The sequence below is a fragment of the Chionomys nivalis genome, chromosome 13, assembly GCF_950005125.1.
Source record: "Chionomys nivalis chromosome 13, mChiNiv1.1, whole genome shotgun sequence".
Taxonomy (NCBI): Eukaryota; Metazoa; Chordata; class Mammalia; order Rodentia; family Cricetidae; genus Chionomys; species Chionomys nivalis.
In genome coordinates this window covers 71,206,564-71,225,488 of record NC_080098.1, presented here as the reverse complement: position 1 = coordinate 71,225,488, position 18,925 = coordinate 71,206,564, and the positions used below count along the sequence as shown (strand labels likewise).

The following is an 18,925-nucleotide window of genomic DNA, read 5'->3' as shown; positions in this document are numbered from 1 at the left end:
AACCAGCCACAATTGTTTCCAGACCTTGACTTTGAAGAGATGACTGAGTGTGATGTGCAGTCCCTTGATTCGGGCAGCAGGTGGCTGGGTGAGGAAGATGGGCAAGGACAGTGTCATGGTTTTGATGCTGTGTGTATATTTATATCACACACAAAAGCCATTTAAAGCAATACAGGCTCTTCTCCCAGTGGTCTGGCTTCTGCCCCAAAATAAACTGTCATAACTAATTTTCATGTGTCCTTGAATAGTTTCTTTTTATAAAGATTTATTTTTTATTTAAAAAGTAAAACTAAAATATAGCTATACCATTTCCAACTTTTTTCTCCCTTCATCCCTCTTTACCTTTTCTCTCAAATTCATGGTCTTTTTCTTTGTTATTATTACATATATATGTATGTATAAATGTGTATACACATAAATATATAAATACAGCCTTAAACTACTTAGTGCCCCTCGTACATACATGATTTCAGGGCTAATCAATTAGTATCAGAAAACCAATTAGGGGGCCCTTCCCTGAAAGGACTAATATTCCATCTTGCTGTTGTCATCGGTTACCAGTAGCTCAGTTTACAGATGAGGCCCTGTGAGAGTTCCTTTATCCGGGTCTTGTGTAGGTATCATGGGAGGCTTCTCTGTCATTTCTAGGAGGCATACCCACACAGCAGTTTTTCTGGTCCTTTCACTCATACAGTCTTCCCAGGCCCTGTTCTGCAGTGTTTCTTGAGGTTTAGATGCAGGAGCTGTATTGAAGATGTATCCATGGAGCTGGACAGCCCACAACAGGTTCTCCTCATTCAAACCAGTTGTGTTTTCTTCTGTGATCTCTATCTATTGCAAAGAGGAGCTTTGATGAGGCCCGAGAACTACACTTACCTGTGGGTAGAAGGACATGTATTTAGAATGCCGTTAGGAATCACGTGGTTTAGTTCAAGTGTTCATAGAACATCCATGGCCTCTAATATCCATGGTCTCACAAGGCCCAGGCCTTGGCTCAGTGTCCTGTGCCAGGCCTGATTTCTCTCCTACTGATGGGTTGGGTCTCAAGTCCAATTAGACATCTTTGTTTACTGCCAAGGTGTGAGTGCTGCTATTGCACCCTTAGGGACATCTTGTCATGCTGGTCATTGTTGTGGCCCCTGGGCATCAGTTGGACAGGACTATTGGTTGCTTTCCCCACCTTGGAAGCTTGCATAGCAACTCCTGGTACTATGAAAGCTAGTCCTCAGGGAGGGGGGTTTTCAGGTCAGATCCCTCGAGTCGTGTGTCTGAAGTGCATGGTGTCTTTAGCAATAGGGACTTCCCTCAGCCTCTGGGAGGCAGCCGAGCACAGCAGCAGTAGCCTATACTGTTAGGGGAGTCCCTTGGACTCCATGACTGACAACTCAAGAGACGTTCCTTGTGTGCTGAATCATAGGGTTTTCTTAGATTATCTATGGCTCTTGGGGTCAACCCAAGTGATATAGCATTATTTAAAACTAGATCTATCCATCCGTCTGTCTGTTGGTCTATCTATCTACCTATCTATAGATATATACTTATATGTATTATATGTAATTGTGGTTTAAAAATATTTTTACAACTTTTCCAAATGTCTCTAGCGCTATTTTTCTTCCTCCCTCCCTCTCCTTTTGTATTGACCTTTCATAGTTTCCCAAATTAAATCTCCCCACCCTGTTTTTTCTTTTTTTAAAAAGCATTTCTCCCTTCATTGCTTGTATCTTGCTAGTATCAATTTTTTTTATTTGTATTTTGTGTATATGAGTGTTTTGTTTCATGGGAACGTGTATTGCTGTGGTTGGGTGTAATAAAAAGGTAAACAGTAAATAGCTAGGCAGGAGGTATAGGTGGGACTTCTGGGCAGAGAGGAGGAGGAGGAAGAGGAGGAATCTAGATGCATGAGAGAAATACTCCAGGAGACATTGGGAAGCAGGATGGCCAGTGTATGACAGAGTGTAGGTTAATGGAAACGGGCTAAGTTATAAGAGCTTCTTAGGAATAAGGCTAAGCTATACGCCAAGTTTTCATAATAAGAAGTCTCCATGTCATTATTTGGGAGCTGGTTGGTGGGACAGTTTTTCCTGCATGTATGTATATACATCATGAGCATGCAGTACCCACAAAGTCAGAAGAGTGTGTTTGATTCCTTTAAGTTACAGACTGTTGTGAGCCAGTGTAGATGTACTGGGAACTGAACCTAGGTCCTCTGCAAGAGCAGTAAGTTCCCTTAACTGGTGAGCAATCACTCCAACTCTTAATAGATTCTTGATGTATTATAGAAGCACAGAGAAGGATCCTATATGATGCATATAGAATGTTGTTTATTTTTAAAATTTGTGTCTCAAAGAGTCCTGTACACGATACAACTATTGATTACAATGGGTGAGTGTGTTATAACCAGCTTACAGGGGGTATTAGAATGGTTTCCTGATTTTTGCTATCTCAGACAGTACTGCCATATAGAGCCTTGTATCCTTGACCATAAATGAGCTATGAGTTCCACAGTGGAAATTTATAATGAAAACATCTGGTAGCCTTTCTGAGCCCCTTCGATTCTGTTAAATCTTTTGTAGTCAATATCTAGTTAGATTTTTCTTTGTGACGTGGTTAGAAATATAATTTTATCTTTTTGAGAGATGAATTTAGCTCATTTACATTTATTGCTGTTGAAGTTTGATTGTGTTGGTGCTATTGTTTGCTTTGTTTATTTTATTTTTCAAGATAAGGTTTCTCTGTGTTACCCTAGCTGTCCTGGAAATAGCTCTGTAGACCAGGCTGGCCTTGAACTCACAGTTCAGTCCCAAGTGCTGGGATTTAAGGCTTGCACCGCTGCTACCTGGCTTTGCCACCACCACCACCCAGCTGCTTGTTTTAAGTTGCCCAAGTTGGTCTTACAATTTCTGTTTAGCCGTGGTGTGCTTTGAACCTGTGATTCTCCTGAGTAGCTGAAATTTGGGGCATTTACCAACATCCCCCACCAACACTATAAACAGTGATAAAACCCAGATGATTTTCTTACTCTCTCCCCTACCCTCCGTTTTTCTTTAAAGCTCCCTTCCTTTCTGTCCCCTACTTGGCAATATGTGGATTCTCCTAGCGCTTGCCTTTGCTATATAAAACCCTATATGACTTGATTTGATCTCTCAGTGTTTCTCTCTGCCTCAGCTCTGGCTCAGGCTTTGCTTTCCCACCCTGAATGTTGCTGAAATCTGGAGGCAGCATTGTACTTTTCTCTCTCAGAAGTCCCTAGGATGTATCTTCTACCACCATATTGACTTTCTTTGAAAATCCAGTGATTTGATTAAGATGGATCTTCATATTGGCCATCCTGAGGCCATTCCTTTGGCCCAGATTGTAAAATGGGATTTACTTAAGGAATTGGATTTGCAGCCCACTCTGTTTTATGCTCCCATGGTATCCTCAGGGCCGTCAGTTACCCCCATGAGGAGCATCCTCTGCTTCCTGGCTGTCACTTACCTCTCTGACGTACAGCAATTCCTCCTCTTGTCTTGTTGATCCCTGTGCGCACTCTGACATCCTCCTGCTTACTGTCGTTCCTGTCCATTCTGCTTCCTCCAGTCTCAGCTTTGATGTGCTGCATTCTTCTTATCTTCTTGTTGTTTTCTCCAAAGGCAATTGTTCCATTTCTACTGCTTAACTGGCCCTTATTTTCCGCTCAGTGTTCTCTGGTTCTCTTATCTCCTTTCCCCCCATCTCTATGAAGTCTCTAAACCAACAGGGTCACAGTCTTTAAAACACTAAGAACAATGGAGTCTTCAGGGGAGGGTAGCCAATCTGTCCTCTGTGGACTTCACCATTCCAAAAGCATCCAACCTACCAGGACAGACAGATGGCTCCCTTTTAAAATGGCCCCCTCTGTATGGGCCTAGCTTCCCTGTCTCTGTGAAGTGATCAGGCCCAAGGGGGCTTTGCTCATTACTCCGCTCTGTCGACTTCCAGTGTCCCTGTCACACTCCACTGTGTTTTACAGTGAGCCTCTTGTCTGCACACAACACAAAGAACTATATTGGTGTTTTCTGAGCTCCGCTGCCTCTAGGATTCACTCCCCTTTTTCATGCTTTTTTCTTCCCGTGTGGTTTCTGTTTAATCTGTTTCTGGCCCTTACCCCCACCACATCCCTTAGTTCTTGCTGAGCAGAACATTTGAGTAACTTTAGGGAGGCAGACATATTTGTGCTATTTTATTGTGTTTGTTATCATTTTATAGACCCTTGTGGACATTTCACTTTTCACTTCCATCTGGTAAGTTTCTGGCTTTCAAGACTCTCTCTCTCTCTCCTCTAGTTCTAATGAAAGTGAAATATTCCACCCTTTTCTGTGTACCTTCTTTATTATCTATGGAGAGGAAGGCAGAAGTTGCTGTTTTCCCATGCAGATACTAGCTCACTAGACTGGCAATTTTGATCAAATTGGAAGTAATGGTGGTTGATATCTCAACCTTGTGTCAGGTGTAGTCTTGGAAGGTCTGTGGGGGCTTAGATGTCAGCTACTTCTCATGTCAAGTCACTGTCCACACTCACACCTGGGGAGAGGACAGACTGAGAGGGAGTCTCTACCCTGAAGGGAGAAAGGGTTGGTGAACCGGGCACTCAGCTTGGGGTACCTTCAGTCTTGGGCAGTCTTTTCTTAGATCCTGCTTTATTTATCCTTATGAGTCCCCAGTTTGTCACCTGATGAAAATAAAGATGACAGACTCAGGCATTTCAATGACCCTTTCCTGGGTTCTCAGTCCAGTTCTGGCCTCTATCCTCTTACTCTGGGCTCAGAACTTGGAGATACCACTACTTACTGGTCCTTTGTCACCGGAGGTTGTGGTGTCGCCTCCCTTCCAAACGGCTGCTCTAAGGCACCACCATGTGCTCTAAACTGGGGGTGGGGGAGAGGGACTCTGTCTCATTTCTTTTGTCACTAGATTATGGCTGTGACAGTGTTTAGTGTCCCCTCCCTAAGGAAGCCAAACATAGGTTCCAGGTACCTCCTAGATTTCCTACCCAGCTTAAGATCTCAGCTCAAAGTTTGCCCTTAGCTCTCTGCTGCAGCGCTAACTAGCAGTGGAGTGTTCTCTTGCTTAAGGCTAGAGATGTCTGTGCTCTAGGCATTGAAAACACAAAAATAAAAAAACTATACTTTGTAATACCTAGATTTGAATGTTGAATTTGAGCAGGTTAAACTGGTTTATTTTTTAAGATGGAGATTCTTCATGAATTATCCCTTCCTCAAACACAGAGTTCTGTCTCTAAAGCTACTCACAGGTCTGGGTTATATCATTTGACCTAAACCAATCAGCTTATATCACGTTACCTCGTAGACCGGAAATGTGCTTGCTTATTCAGTATGCAATATAGCAGAGTACGTTATGCTCCGGCACCCTGAGTAATCCAGGTTGAACCCGTCTACAGCCTGTCTGGGGAGAGCACCTCGTTGCGTGTTTAAATGGGAATAGCAGCCGCAATTTCTTCAGCAAGGCTTTTATTCTCTGGGGACACCTAACACCTCTGGGTGGCCCTGAAATCCTTCATTGCAACTGCCAGTTGTATGTTGTCCTCTATAGTCCCATCAGCCTATGCCGAGTCTCCTCTACAGGCAAATGCTGGCTCACCTGCTAGAAATACAATTGAATCCAGAGCTGGCATTTATAGTCAATATTTTGCACATTCAATAATGCATGTTTGCCTCAGAGTATTATGAAAGGCTGTGGATTTTATCCGAAGTTTCCAAAGCTTCTTTAATTTGGCTAACTTTCCCTGCTAGATTGTTCAACGGGAAAACAAGTGTCACTCTGCGAATGCACACTTACAAATGGCAGGCAGACTCTAAACACATCTCCTTTCCCAAATGGAGGGCCGTCGTTAGAATCAAGGGAACGTTGAACCTCCTCAAATCAGGCTACCAAGAATAGTCTTAATGGCTTTAATAGGAAATGCATTCATCCCCGATTGCGCGTTGTGTCATTAGTTAACGTTTCTGCTTCCAGGTTTAATGTCAGTATCTGAAGCTCTTCCAAAGACTGCTTTTTAAGGAGGGTTTTATTAGCAAGCTCCTGAATGACAGAGCCTTAATTCCTTCCTTGTTCCTGCTTTTGCATAAAACGGCACCTTCTCTAAGGATAAGAGAACATGCATATATATTGATGTTTTACGCACTGAAAAGTAAAAGCTAGAATCATGTGTGACACACTTTAAGCACAGCCTAGTCTGTCTAGTGAGCTCCAGTTAGAATGGGATTCATGGTGTGTGTGCTTTCCAAAGATCTTCATGGACCCCCTTTTAGAGTCGCGGGTGGCTTGAAGCGTCAATATTACCCTCTCGAGAGCAGGTACTCTTAGCCCCCAAAGTCCCCCAGCTCAGAAGGTAGTGGCGGCTTCCTGCTGGTTTTGAGACTCAATTCTCCCAGCACTGTGCATCACATCTTCAGCTGAGAGGAAGGCCCAGGCCGCCATTGTCCCCATTTACAGAAAAGGAAGAAGCAGGGGCTCCTGAAGGTTTGCCAGTTGTTTGAGGACACCTGGTCTCCTGGGGGTTGGTACTCAAAAGTCTAAAGAGAGCATAGTCCCTAGCCTGCTGCCAATGCACCACGAGATCATTCCAAAGTGCCGGGCGGGGACTGTGTGGAGGAGCAGAGCAGGAACCACTGGGATCATGGGCTGTAACACGGGAGCCGATGAACGCTGAGTTTGGAGACCCGAGTGTGAATCTCGGGGTCTCCCCTCACTATCTGTAGGACCAGGGAGGGACTTTGGGACTTCTCTGAATGACTGCAGAGAATCAGGGCCTTCTGGGTAGCATTATGAGATGACTTGCGTGCAAAGCACCATGTGTGTAGGGTCTGGCCTTTACAGTTTTCCCATTTGGTCCATCATGGCCTTGCTTTGCGCCTACAAACACAGCAGGGAATCACTGCTGGCTGTGGTAGTCTAGGTGACAGGCCTGTGGTTGAGCGTTTAAGTCTGCTCTGATTTAATTCTTCCTGGAATTCTGCTGGCTAGTTCTGGTTTACCTCCATTACAATGGCAAGGAGACGGAAGACTGGCAGACCCTCCTCCGCAGTCTCATCTGGAAGCCATGCTCAGTCACCTGCCTTTCCAAAAACCACCTCCTCACTCCTGACTTCCTGGTAGCCCTTGGAAGGCAGAATGGTTTTGGTTGTTGCTGCAAAACCTGAATAAGCAGCTTCAGTCTGCTTATTTGTGTTATTAGTTTATCAGAGCCGCATTGGAAGGGAACTCTGGAGTCACTGTGCCCTTCCTCTGTCAAGGTCTTGCAGCATTTCCTCATCAGCCATCCTGTCTATTGCTCAGGCATCGTAACTCCTGCTAAATGCCAGATATACAACAACTAGATCTAGTCCCAGTGGAGGAAGGGGAGCCCAGAGCCCCGTGGGTACCAGCAGCACGAGGCTGTAATGGTGTGAGGGGAAACTAGCCTAGACAGGGTGGGTTAAGAAGGAACCTTGCCTTTGCTCAGATCCTGGCTCTGGGAAGTCTTGTCCCAGCGTCTAATCGTTGCCAGAAAGGCGGCTCAGCTGGACCCTCTGCAGAAGCTGCTAATTGCAAACACTCGGAGCTCAGTGATCCAGAGCTGCTCTGATGAAGTAATTATTCACAACAGTACCTAGGAGGGCTGAGGGAGATTAGCGGGAAAGGACCATCGCACCAGGTCTCCATTGCGGAGAGGCCTCTCGGCTTGCTCCCAAAAAGAACTTGAGTCTGGCCCAACTCTTTAATTACCTTCCGAGGCACTAAAAGTTTAAATTAAATCCGGATTGTTTTCATATTAGCCTCTGCAGAGCCCCGAGCTAAGCATCCGTGAGGCTGGCGTTGGAGGAGGTAGGTTCGGAGCAGGTGGAGTAGGGTTTTAACTTGGGCTCTTGAGCTGGAGAAGTTCATGCAGTGAGGAGCAGACCAGAAGAATCGGTTCCTTGGCAGAGGTTCACAGGTATCCCAGGATGTTGGTGTAATGTCAGAGTTGCCTTTTGCAGACATCCCCCGTGGATGCTCAGATGCAGCTTCAGTTAGGGCTGCTAGCACAGGGACACTGTGCCTATTCCTGTCCCTCAGGTAGGTGCTAGCACTCGATTTGAATAAGAATGTGCATGCAGGCCGGGCGGTGGTGGCTCACACCTTTAATCCCAGCACTCGGGAGGCAGAGGCAGGCGGATCTCTGGGAGTTCGAGGCCAGCCTGGTCTACAAGAGCTAGTTCCAGGACAGGCACCAAAGCTACAGAGAAACCCTGTCTCGAAAAACCAAAAAAAAAAAGTGCATGCAGTCACCGTCTGCATTTTTATGTCACTTCCCCAGCATTTTCTGCACCTCTGCACACCTCCTCTCTGAAGTCGCCTTCTGGAATGGCCATCTTCTCGTTCAGCTGCTACACTCATTAATAACCAGAGGCTAGCTCAGGATAGGGGCTAAGCTCTTGGGTGCATTTTTGAATTTCATGGCTTCTTCTTTGTCAAGACTGCAGCATACTTTAAAGCTTCCTCTTCTGCTCTTCGCCAGGCCATAGTGTTGTCTGTGGGAGGGAAGAGGAGCTGGGAAAGACTAGCCATAGGGGCCCCAGGGCCAGCAGCCAGGCTGGAGATGGGGAGCAGGCATCATGGCTGCCTTTTCCTGATGCCTGCTTCCCTGGCAATCTAACTGCCCCACAAGGTAATACTGGCGAACCAACCATCTCTCTTCCTTCTTGTTGCCCTAAGCTGCAGTGACACAAAGAGGGGCCCTGTCTCTAGTTTTGGCCACAGCACATATCTCCTCTGCCATCTTAGTCACCTGCTGAAAGCCTTCCGTTCCAGCACATTCCATACCCATGCGAGCTCCTTGCCTCTCAGGTGGGGAGGTGAGAAGGCATGTATGGAAAATCACCACGCTGGCTTTCTGGGCGGCTTAGCTTCTGCAGAGCCACCTCTGCTCATTGCAGTTTGGTCATATTTTGCAAGCAGACACAAGTCCATTGGGAGAGCGCCATATTACCTGGGCCCTTCCCCGCCTGCATGCTGTGGTTTCCTGGGGGAGTAAGCTGTCTTCTGTACAGTGTAGAATAATGTGCCATGGTCCTATTCGTTTTCCTAATGAAGCCCTGGTGACTGCGCCTGTGACACAAGGCAGCCTGTTCTGCCGTTCTCCCGAATGACCATCGTTCTCACACCAGCGCTAATGAAGGCACAAACCTCCCTCGCTGCCCCCTCCACCCTGAACTGCTGGGCCAGCTGCTCTCTGTGTCACTGGAGGAGCTTCCATTGCAGGTGAAGGCCTGACCAGATTTATTAATTGCACTCATTACTGCTGGCTACCCACAAGCCCAGTCTATCCAAGGAAGCTGCTTCCCCTAACCCTCCTGGCGTAGAACCGACTCTGCGAGAGAGCAGCCTAGCTTCAAACCCCAATCCTAACACTTAGTGTAGCTCTTGACTTGGGATTTTGTAACCAATGGGTTCAGTCAATCATTCATGTTTTCTTCCCATAAATATATTTTGAACAATTACTGCATAGCTCCTACAATAAGGCTGGGAAGTCACACCAATCACCCATCTCACTGCATATCCAACTAGGAGAAGGCAGACAGAAATTGAAACCCCAGTCTCTTGGCCTTCTGCTCGGCACAGCTATAAAATAAATGAGGGGAGATGTTATTCTTTATATCAACCCTATCTCTTCAGACTTAAAAATAAAGCATAACAATAAAATGCCAACATATCATGCAGACAGTTGGGATATGAGTCCCTGCTATGTGCCAGTCGCTGTGAGCTATGCTTTACCGATATCTGATTTCATGCAATGATGCCAGCAGCTAAGCTTCTATTTGCCATTTCACAGATGGAAAAACCACAGTTTACAAAAGGCAGAGAGAGGGTTATGAGAGTCTATCAATAGCTACATAATGAGAGCATCCTTCAAGCAGGTAGCAAGCTGCATTCCATGCTGAGGGCTAGCAGCACTAGTCTATGCTCTTACAATCAAGGGGGAGATGGCACTGGCCTGGAAGACTTCGGGAAAGAAATAACCTTAAAACTGAGATGTAAGGGAGTCATGGGACATTGAGGTAAAGAGTGGGAGGGGCAGCAAGGCCAGAGCAGGGAAAACCATGGGTTGATCCCACAGGCCACTTATACCATGGACTAAGGCTCAGCTAACAGAGCACCCCAGGAGCCAGAAGTACCAGACAAGAAAGTGACTTGACCCAGTGTCCCATTCAGAATGGTTACTGTGGCTGCTGGGTTGGGAGGTTGTAGAGAGTAGGGGCCTGTTGTGGCTAACCCAGTGGGAGCAACGCTGGTGCCATGGACTGGAGTAGGCAGTGAAGACAGTGACAGAAACAAACCTGTTGTGGCCAGCTGACTGGGAAGGTGAGGAACATGAAGAAATCCAGGGCAGCTTCCAAATGTCTGAAGGTACCACTTCCTGCCTCCTGGCTGTGGCCCTGCTGGAGGGGTTGTTGGAGATTCGCAGGGACACTCTCAACGCCCTGGTCCTGGTAGAGCAGATGGAGTCACCTGGAAAGATGCAGTGACCTGACAGGGAACTAGGGTTGCAGCCGAGGACTCTGAGCAGAGACTTCCTAGTGGAAAAGGGCAACAGAAACACAGGTAGAGACAGGGAGGGAGCAGAACCGAAACGCTAGGCCTTAGTGATGCTTGCATGCTGTTCCTGGTTGTCCTGGTTTAACCAGATGTCTTCAGGAGAGCATCCTTTGCTCTGCAGACTGATTCTCCCACCAGGAGACGTGGGCATGGGGGATGAGGCAGAACTTCTCTGGGACAAGAACTGTCCCTCTTCCTGGCAGACAGGAATGGCAGGTGGGTGTGGCTTGCAGTTCCAGGCTGGAAAACATTACTTTTCTTTGGGAAATACTCGCTGGCTTCCCAGTTCCGAAGCTGTGATTTCCAGTTAGTCCCACCATCTCGGGGCGTGCTAGACACCTTAAGAGGCAGCCAGCCTGAGCTGTGGCTGGAGCACCAAATCCAAACAAAGAGCTCTCTGCAGGCATCTGTCCCTTCTTATTTCCTCTGGAATATATCATGCTCCAGGCAGGCTGCTCCTGGCTTTCTCCTCTCAAAGACCACTCAGTTGAAGATACTGCAAAGGAACTGGGCCCAATAATTGGGTGTCTTCTATCTCTGTTTCCATTCTCTGATCTCCCTCCAGCCATGGCTCCCTGCTGCTGGACTTGGCGGTTGAGTGACATATTCACTCTTTCAAGATTGCCTGGCCTGATTCCTTCAGCCATCCCTGGGCTCTGGGCTCTGAGAAGCCTGGGGCGGGGGTCGACTCCTGCAGGCTTGTGAATATGCAGGTTACCTGCCTGTCTTGGGGTTTAGTTAAACATGGCTGACTAATTTATCTCAGTGTGTGAGTGATTTCATCGCAAGTTGACTTGGCAATTTTCTCTGCTCAGAGAACACTCTAAATAGATGGTGTACTAGCAGTAGAGGGGAAATGAGTGTTTTCAGCTTCCAAATGGGAGACTGACTGGAGAGTTCATATCCTGGTTTTGGACAGTCACACTACCGTTTAGAGCTGGGCAGGTCAGAAAGGCACAGGCTTGGTCCCCAGAGGCTCTGGGTTAGGACTGATAAGCGGATGACTGTGAGCACATCCCTGCAATTATACTCCATACTGGGGCAAAAACAAGAACCTCTCTGCCTTCAGCAGCAACCGCTTCTCTCCCTGTGTGTGAGCACAGGTTAGCAGAGGTGTTGGAAGGGGGCTTGTGGGAGCTTATTGTCTTCCTTCTCAATCTATTTTAAAAGGCCAAAGGGAAGGAGAAGAGACAGACATTTGGGTAGCTAGTTACCATGAGAGCCTCTGCAAGGGTAGAAATCAGAGAATGGAAGCCACCTTTGCCTGGTTCTAACCAGTGTGGCATCCTGCACTGGTGGAAGGATCTGGATCCTGTGCCGCCAGTGCAAGGGCTCAGCCAGCTGGGGAGTGAGCAGCTTGGGATGAGACATGTGCCTGAGGAATTAGTGTGTACGTCTGTTTAATAATATTGAGTCCCTTGTGTAGGGTGACACAGGTGTTCACTTGCACATATTTTGTAGGTAGCCAAAGTCAGTTTTGATGATTTGCATTTGACTTACAGTCTTTATTTTCTGAAATGTACAGCACTTGCTTGCACTAAGCCTATCTCTAAATATTCCATTTAAGATAATAATTATGGAAAAGAACTAAAACTCTATCTGGCACATGTTTCAAACGATCTTGTAATCTGTGAAGGGTTTGTTGTGACCTTATTGTCCTTTGTTTACAGATACGGAAACTGAGGTCTCAGGGGATTTAGGGATAGATCTATGGTGAGTGGTGAAGCTGAGATTTACCCTAGGTAGAGTGACCCCACAGTGTGACATTCTACTACCAACAAGAAAGTCTGCTCACTTCCTACCTGTGTCAGGTCCGTGTGTTAAGGACGAAGGAGCATCTCTGGGTGGTTATTAACTTGGTATCAACATCTGGGCATATGCACAGGATACCATGTGATACCAAAGCCTGCATCCCAGATGAAGTGAAGGTAGAAATGAAACATGGCAGGTCGTACGGAGCCTGGGTCTGCAGTTCCATACCTGTTTGGAAATTGGAGAAAGACCTTTATTGTGTGAGGTTTGCGAAGCTGGCTGCTGCACCAACCCACGGTTCAGTGGACATGAGCTGTAAAATGAGGAAACTGCCCACCATGTGTTACCTTCCTCTGCATTCTCCCCGACAACAAGGCTGTCTGCTGGGGCCGGGCACTGGGATTCAGTCGAGCACTGTGCTTTCTGGAGGCTGGATTGGGCTTGGGATGACAGTTTGTACCTCCATCCTTGCCCTCTGAGACTTCCAGAGGAGATCTTGGGACATCAGCATGTTCTGAATCACCAGCTGTGTCCTCTCAACACTGGGACAGGACCAGATTTAGCTCCACATTGGAATGGTGGTGTGCTCAACTTCTTAGCTTGTTTGCTCTATGCCAGCTTTAGAGCTTCGAAAAGCTAGCAGTCATGAAGGTCAGTTCCTGGTTCCCTCTTGGCCTCATGTGATACCAATTAAACTTTCTCTAATTACTGAAAGACACAAAACAATTGCTTCTTCTCCAGTGTCCTGAGAGCATCCTATTGCCTGGGTCCCCAGCCAGGATTCTCTCCCTTAGAATGAAGTTGGGCGCTGAGAGAACGGCAGAGAGACTCCCAGAGTCTACTCCTGTCTCTCCATCATTATCCCCTTTTGAATTTTCCTTCCCAAGTCTTCTATAGCCTTCTATGAACCCTCAAATAGTTGGCGCCCACTTCATTATCTGCCCCCACCCATCAGCCTGGCTTTCTTCCTATCCTTATCAGTATCAGCCCCCATTACTCTGTCATCCATTATACTGGTGACCAGGCCTGAGGCAGAAAGGGCTCTTCCATGGTGAAGACGCTTACCAGCCATTGTGGAGAGCTGCAATGCGTACCTGGAAGGCAAAAACATGAGGCCAAATCCACAAGTCCACCTTGTCCTAATACAAAATGGGGGATCTGTTCCTCCTGGGCTCTCATGGTGCCCTAGGCATTTTCTCTCTAGGAGCATGAGCTGGTTAATCTCTCAGTGTGAGCACACTGGAAGGTGTCATGTTCTCTGGCTAAACTGCAATAACAAGTTTTATGTGCTTAGCAAAAGGGATGTCAGTCAGAGTTGGAGGACGCTGCACAAATGGGAAGTGCCAGCAGCTTGCTTTATCGGAGACAGTCCAAGTCTGAACAACCTGTCTGTGCTGGGAATCCAGCCTCTTTCCTTGTCCCATGTTTGACTCGTTGACAGTAGCATCCCGTGTGTGTGTGTGTGTGTATGTGTGTGTGTGTGTATGAGTGTGTATGAGAATGTGTGTGTGAGAGAGAGGAGGGGAGGGAGGCGGTGCTTTTAGAGTGTCCGGGCAAGGAGGATCGCCTTGAATGCAGCGTGGCTCATGACCTTGTACACTGAGGGCGGAGAGTCTGGTGTTCACTGTCTGCTCTGTGTGGTTCCCTGCAGCCTGCACAGACAAGGAGCTGAGGAACCTCGCTTCGCGGCTGAAGGACTGGTTCGGGGCTCTACACGAGGATGCCAACAGAGTCATCAAGCCTACCAGCTCTGACACAGCCCAAGGCAGTAAGCCCACTCTGTTCTTGCTAGTTCGCTGTCAGTATCCCTTCTCCGTTATCAGACATGTGGGTTTAGCTAAAGAAAGAGGCTTAAAACAAGTCTCAATTTTAGGAACACTAAATTATTAAAGAAGGGTGATGCTTATAATCAGGAGAAATACGTTTTTTAATTTAGAAAAAAAGAGATCATGATTTCAAAGAGATCATGCTTTATATAGATACTTTAGAAAACATACTATCTAGAAAAAGTTGTGTGTCTATTTGTGTGTAAATATAAACACACACACAGAGTAATGCCTACCCATTTAACAACTTAAGCATGTTACAGTCCTTTTCCATGTTAAATATGGAGATGGCATGTGTGTTGGAAAGTTTGCACACTTATGGATATGCATATGTGTTGAAAATTTTGCACACTTTGCAGGCTAATATACCATTTGGAAATGTAAACACCTAGAAATATCATTATGATTTCATGTTATTGAGTAGTTTCTTGCAGGAGCCAAATAGGATTCTAGTCATGGTTATAACAACTTAAGGAGCCTTTAATTGGGACTTGTGGGCTTTTGCTAATAGGGGCAACAGTGTAGCGAGCAGCTCGGATCATGTGTCTTTTGTGTATACTGGCAGCTATGTTTAACTTTCCCCAGAAACCAAAACAGGCACCCCGCCCCTCTTTCCCCACTAACACTCAAGCTCCTGAAGGAGTCCCCAGAACTCTGGGATGAGCAGAGGCCACACACACTTCTACACCACCTCCCAGTGCTCTGCACTCCAAGGTAGCTGTGCTAACTGCTGCAATAGAGATCCCTGATCCTCTTGGTCCCTCAAACACAGGCACCTTGGCTGTGAGTGCATTCAAGATGCCCCTGTCAAAGTCTTTAGCCAGCCCCCTTCCCTCCAGAGGTTTGGATGGACCTTTGAGGGCAGAGCTCCTGGCTTGCAGGTAAGAGGTGAGACGGTGCTGTGTCAACTCTGTCACCCAGCTGGACCAGTCTCTGAGCTCGGCCCAGTATGGTTGTGCCCATGCTTTCCCATACATTAGGGAAGCAGGAGGATCGTCTATAGACAGGATCCAGACTGGCCTGAGCCACAGGGACACACATAGCTTCCTGGAGAGATCAATGAGGATGGAAGGATGGCTTAGTCTGAAGCCTTCACGGCAGATGACACTTGCTTCTCAGAATGTGCTTTATCTTGGTAGCCCTGTCTGTAGGATGGTGAGGTGAGAGAGGTTTTTGTTTTGTCCTTTTTTTTTTTCCCCTGGTGTTTGGGTTTTTTTTCTCCCCACCCCCCTCCAGTTCTTCCCAGAGGTTCCTTGGCAGTTTGTGAACAAACACTGATTTCCATCTAGAAAGACTTGTCTGTGAGTCCCCAACAGCAGCCCAGCCCAGGCTTTCAGAACAGCTTCTGCACAGAAAGCAGGCTGGTGGGAAGAAACATCCTAGAAGCCTCCAAGTCGGTCCTCAGACTTTCTGTAGACAGGTGGGAGCCTGGGAAATACTAGTATACCTAGGAGCAAACTGAGCCCCTGAAGCCTCTGTGGGTTTGGTGTCCTGAAGCCACCAAGGTGGGCGGGGCAGGGTGGGGTGGGGATGGATGCTGGGGAGGAAAGATACTTTGGTCCTACAAGGCCAGAGAAAAAGAGCAACACATTTGCCAGTCCCTAAGTCCTGAAAGGGCAGCCCCCCAGCCTTGCTCCAAGCTCCGTTCTCTGTCTCTGACAGCTGCAGATGCCAGGTGCCCTTTTCTGAGGAAATGAGGTAGAGCAGGCTTGACCTTTTGACTAAGCCACACATAATTCATCTTCTGCTGATGAATCATAATGGCAACTAAAGAAGAGGCCATGTCCTACCCCATAGTCTCATTTGGAAAAAAAATTTAAAGGATGTTATCCTTTGGTAGCAAAATGAACAAATTTAAATATGTGAAGATTTATTCGGAAGGGTAAACTTAGAGCTGACTGGTAGGGAACTCCTGGAGCTGGAAAACATACTTTTACTGATAATGTGTGCCCAAAGTGCCGAGGCTATTAAAGAGAAAGTGGAGATCTCCCCTCAGAAGGCCTCTTGTGGATCAGCCAGCGTCAGCAGTGGGGGAGGAGGGATAGTCTGGCCTCCGCTAAGAGCTCACAGGTTTGCTGAAGTCTTTGTATAGATTTCTGTTCAAATCTGCCATGAAGATGTTGCTTCCTCTGCAAGTCCCACTAAACCAAGGCCCCCATGGTGTACCCAGAAGTGAAGGGCACACGGGAGCGGACTGTCCGTCTCATCAGGACCCCACACTATAGACACCGGATCCCAGTCATGACACCCTAAGTCAGTTGTATGATTTCAGTAAAGATGTTTCAAAGAAAACAGACGGGGGCGCTTGGGAGAGACTGGGTGGGAACTCTAGAGCTGGACTGGGCTGCCTGGGTTCCAATCCCAATTCTGAAGTCACATGACCTTGCTATCTCTTTATCTACAAAGTACAGATGACAGCATTTCACATGAGTGCCCCTTGGATTTAGTGAGAAAAATGAGGTTTGTAGACTATAGCTTAGAAACATGTTTATCTGTAGCATCCTAGGAAAACAAAGCCAGCCCTCCAGATCAGTGCCTAGGATAAGCCGGGCCTTTGTCATCCCTTGGCTCTGAGAGAAACATGGTCTTGGTGTCTGTCCACAGTGCTGTGCCTTCCAGAGCGTGGAGCTGAGTCTAAGCACCCCTTCCTGTGTTTACAGTCTCCGTGTGGAAACAAAGAATCCTTTAAGACAAACAACGCCCCCTTCCCTGGGGAAATAAGAGACAAATGATTGTCTGAGTTGGTCTGGATTCCATCTCCTGTGGCTCCTTGGGGATTGCAGAAAAGAAGAAAGGGAACAGAGGCAGGACCCGGGTGCTCTACCTTCCAGTCTTCAACTGGGCGCAGGGGCCTCTGGGATAGATGGAGCTTCATTCACTTGCCGTTGTCTCCCCGACCATCACTCCTTTCTCCAGTATTTTGAGTCTTCATTCTTTTTCCTAAAAAAAAAAAAAAGATAAGCTCAGGTTTCAGTATTACACTTTATATTTTAGCGTGCTTGTAGTTTTCCTCCCACACATGTCTTGCAGGCAGATTTGCAGACAATGGAACTCATATCTGTATCACAGATGCATTATCACAGGGAATGGTTTCTCTCTTGAAGATATTTTCCCCAAAGTTGGCTCCTGTTTTTAGGACATGTCTCTGTCTCATATATAAGCCTGGAGGGAGGAGCCCCTCTGGGGCATCAGGTTGGGGAGCAGCCGCATATGGTCTGGGAAGCTGAGTTGTCCCTTTCTCTCGCAGGGTTTGACACCAGCATCCTGCCCATTTGCAAGGACTCGCTGGGCTGGATGTTCAACAAGTTGGACATGAACTACGACCTCTTGCTGGACCACTCGGAGATCAACGCCATCTACCTGGACAAGTATGAGCCCTGCATCAAGCCCCTCTTTAACTCCTGTGACTCCTTCAAGGACGGCAAACTCTCTAACAATGAGTGGTGCTACTGCTTCCAGAAGCCAGGAGGTAAGGTGGGACCCAGAGGCCCGGCAGCCGTGCTGGGCACGGAGGCCATCAGAGATCTGCGCACAGAAAGGCACAGGTATTAAACACCCCGTGGAACGGCAGGCAAGCCCAAAGGTGCCTGTCTGCATTTAACATGACTTTAAGGAAGCTAAGAGTCAAATGACGGTGGCCGTTCACTGAGTAATTCCTTCCTTTGGAAAAGCATCCTTCCTGTACTTAGCATTGTCTGTAAAATGGGTGTGTAAAAGCCTCTGCTGTGTGGTTCTTAAGGTCAGCTTAAGATTCTCAGTGTGAAAAATACTATGCAAACATAAAAGGATCATATTTCCATTGCTACATGAACTCTCCTTAATTACAATGTTTTGCTGGTGACAAACTACAGCTAACAAAAGACACCGATTTAAGGACTATAGGAAAAGATGTCAGGTGTCTCCTGTCACCAAAGTCAGGCAAGGGAGCCAGCCTGCCACAGCATCCCAACCAGTGGCCGTGTTCTGCCTTCCCACGAGTTGCCTTTCCTGTCTGGCTTTCTTTCAGTCTCTGCCTCCTGGGGGCTGTACCCAGTGGACAAGAAGTCTGTCTGTCTACTAATTGTATTAAATTGTGCAGCTCGTATGCATGTGCACCAAGATGCCTGGACACACATCAGAAATGCAGACACTCCGGAGAGCTTTCAGTGACGGAAATCTCGTGTGCACATTCCTAGGGTGGTGGGTCCATCCCCAGGGGACAGCGTGGTGGTGGGTCCATCCCCAGTGCACAGCATCTTCACACCTCAGCGCAGTCTGCCTCTCAGAGGCTGGAGTAGATGTTTCTGGTGAGAGAAAAAAACAGAATACTGTTTCTTCACGGTAGTGTCAGACCTAGTCACTGTTGCCGACGGGGGACAAAAGGATGCCATACTGCCTTCATCGTCTTTATCACAAATGAATCTGGATACCTTGGTTCATCTCTGGGACACTCTTAGGTTTCTGCTTCCTCAAAATAATTTTAATTTCTTTGTATATTTTTTCCTGTTGGAGTTGTGCTTTGTCCTGTCTTCTGTAGGAAAATGTGTGTCTATGGGCTTAGTGCTTGGCCAGTGGTTGGTATTGCAGATTTTTCCCAACTTTGACTTTGTGTATTTTTCTTGTTAGTGAGAAAGTTTTAAAATTTCTACATAATTGCATGTCTCATTTTTTTATTATGCTTTTTTTAGTTATAAAGCTTGCATTAGGCTTTGAAGGGTATTTGCATTAGGCTTTGAAGGGTATTTTTCACTTCAATCCAGTAAGGCGACTTT

General features: G+C 47.0%; 1 protein-coding gene across 1 annotated transcript in view; it reads left to right on the top strand.

The window, feature by feature from the left end:
• The window catches only part of Spock1 (SPARC (osteonectin), cwcv and kazal like domains proteoglycan 1), a 469,711-nt gene that overhangs the window by 437,451 nt on the left and 13,335 nt on the right, over nucleotides 1-18,925 (top strand). The window contains exons 7-8 of the mRNA XM_057787144.1: nucleotides 14,000-14,116; nucleotides 17,422-17,643. Coding sequence (XP_057643127.1) covers nucleotides 14,000-14,116; nucleotides 17,422-17,643 — 339 coding nt within the window. The remainder of the gene's footprint in view (nucleotides 1-13,999; nucleotides 14,117-17,421; nucleotides 17,644-18,925) is intronic.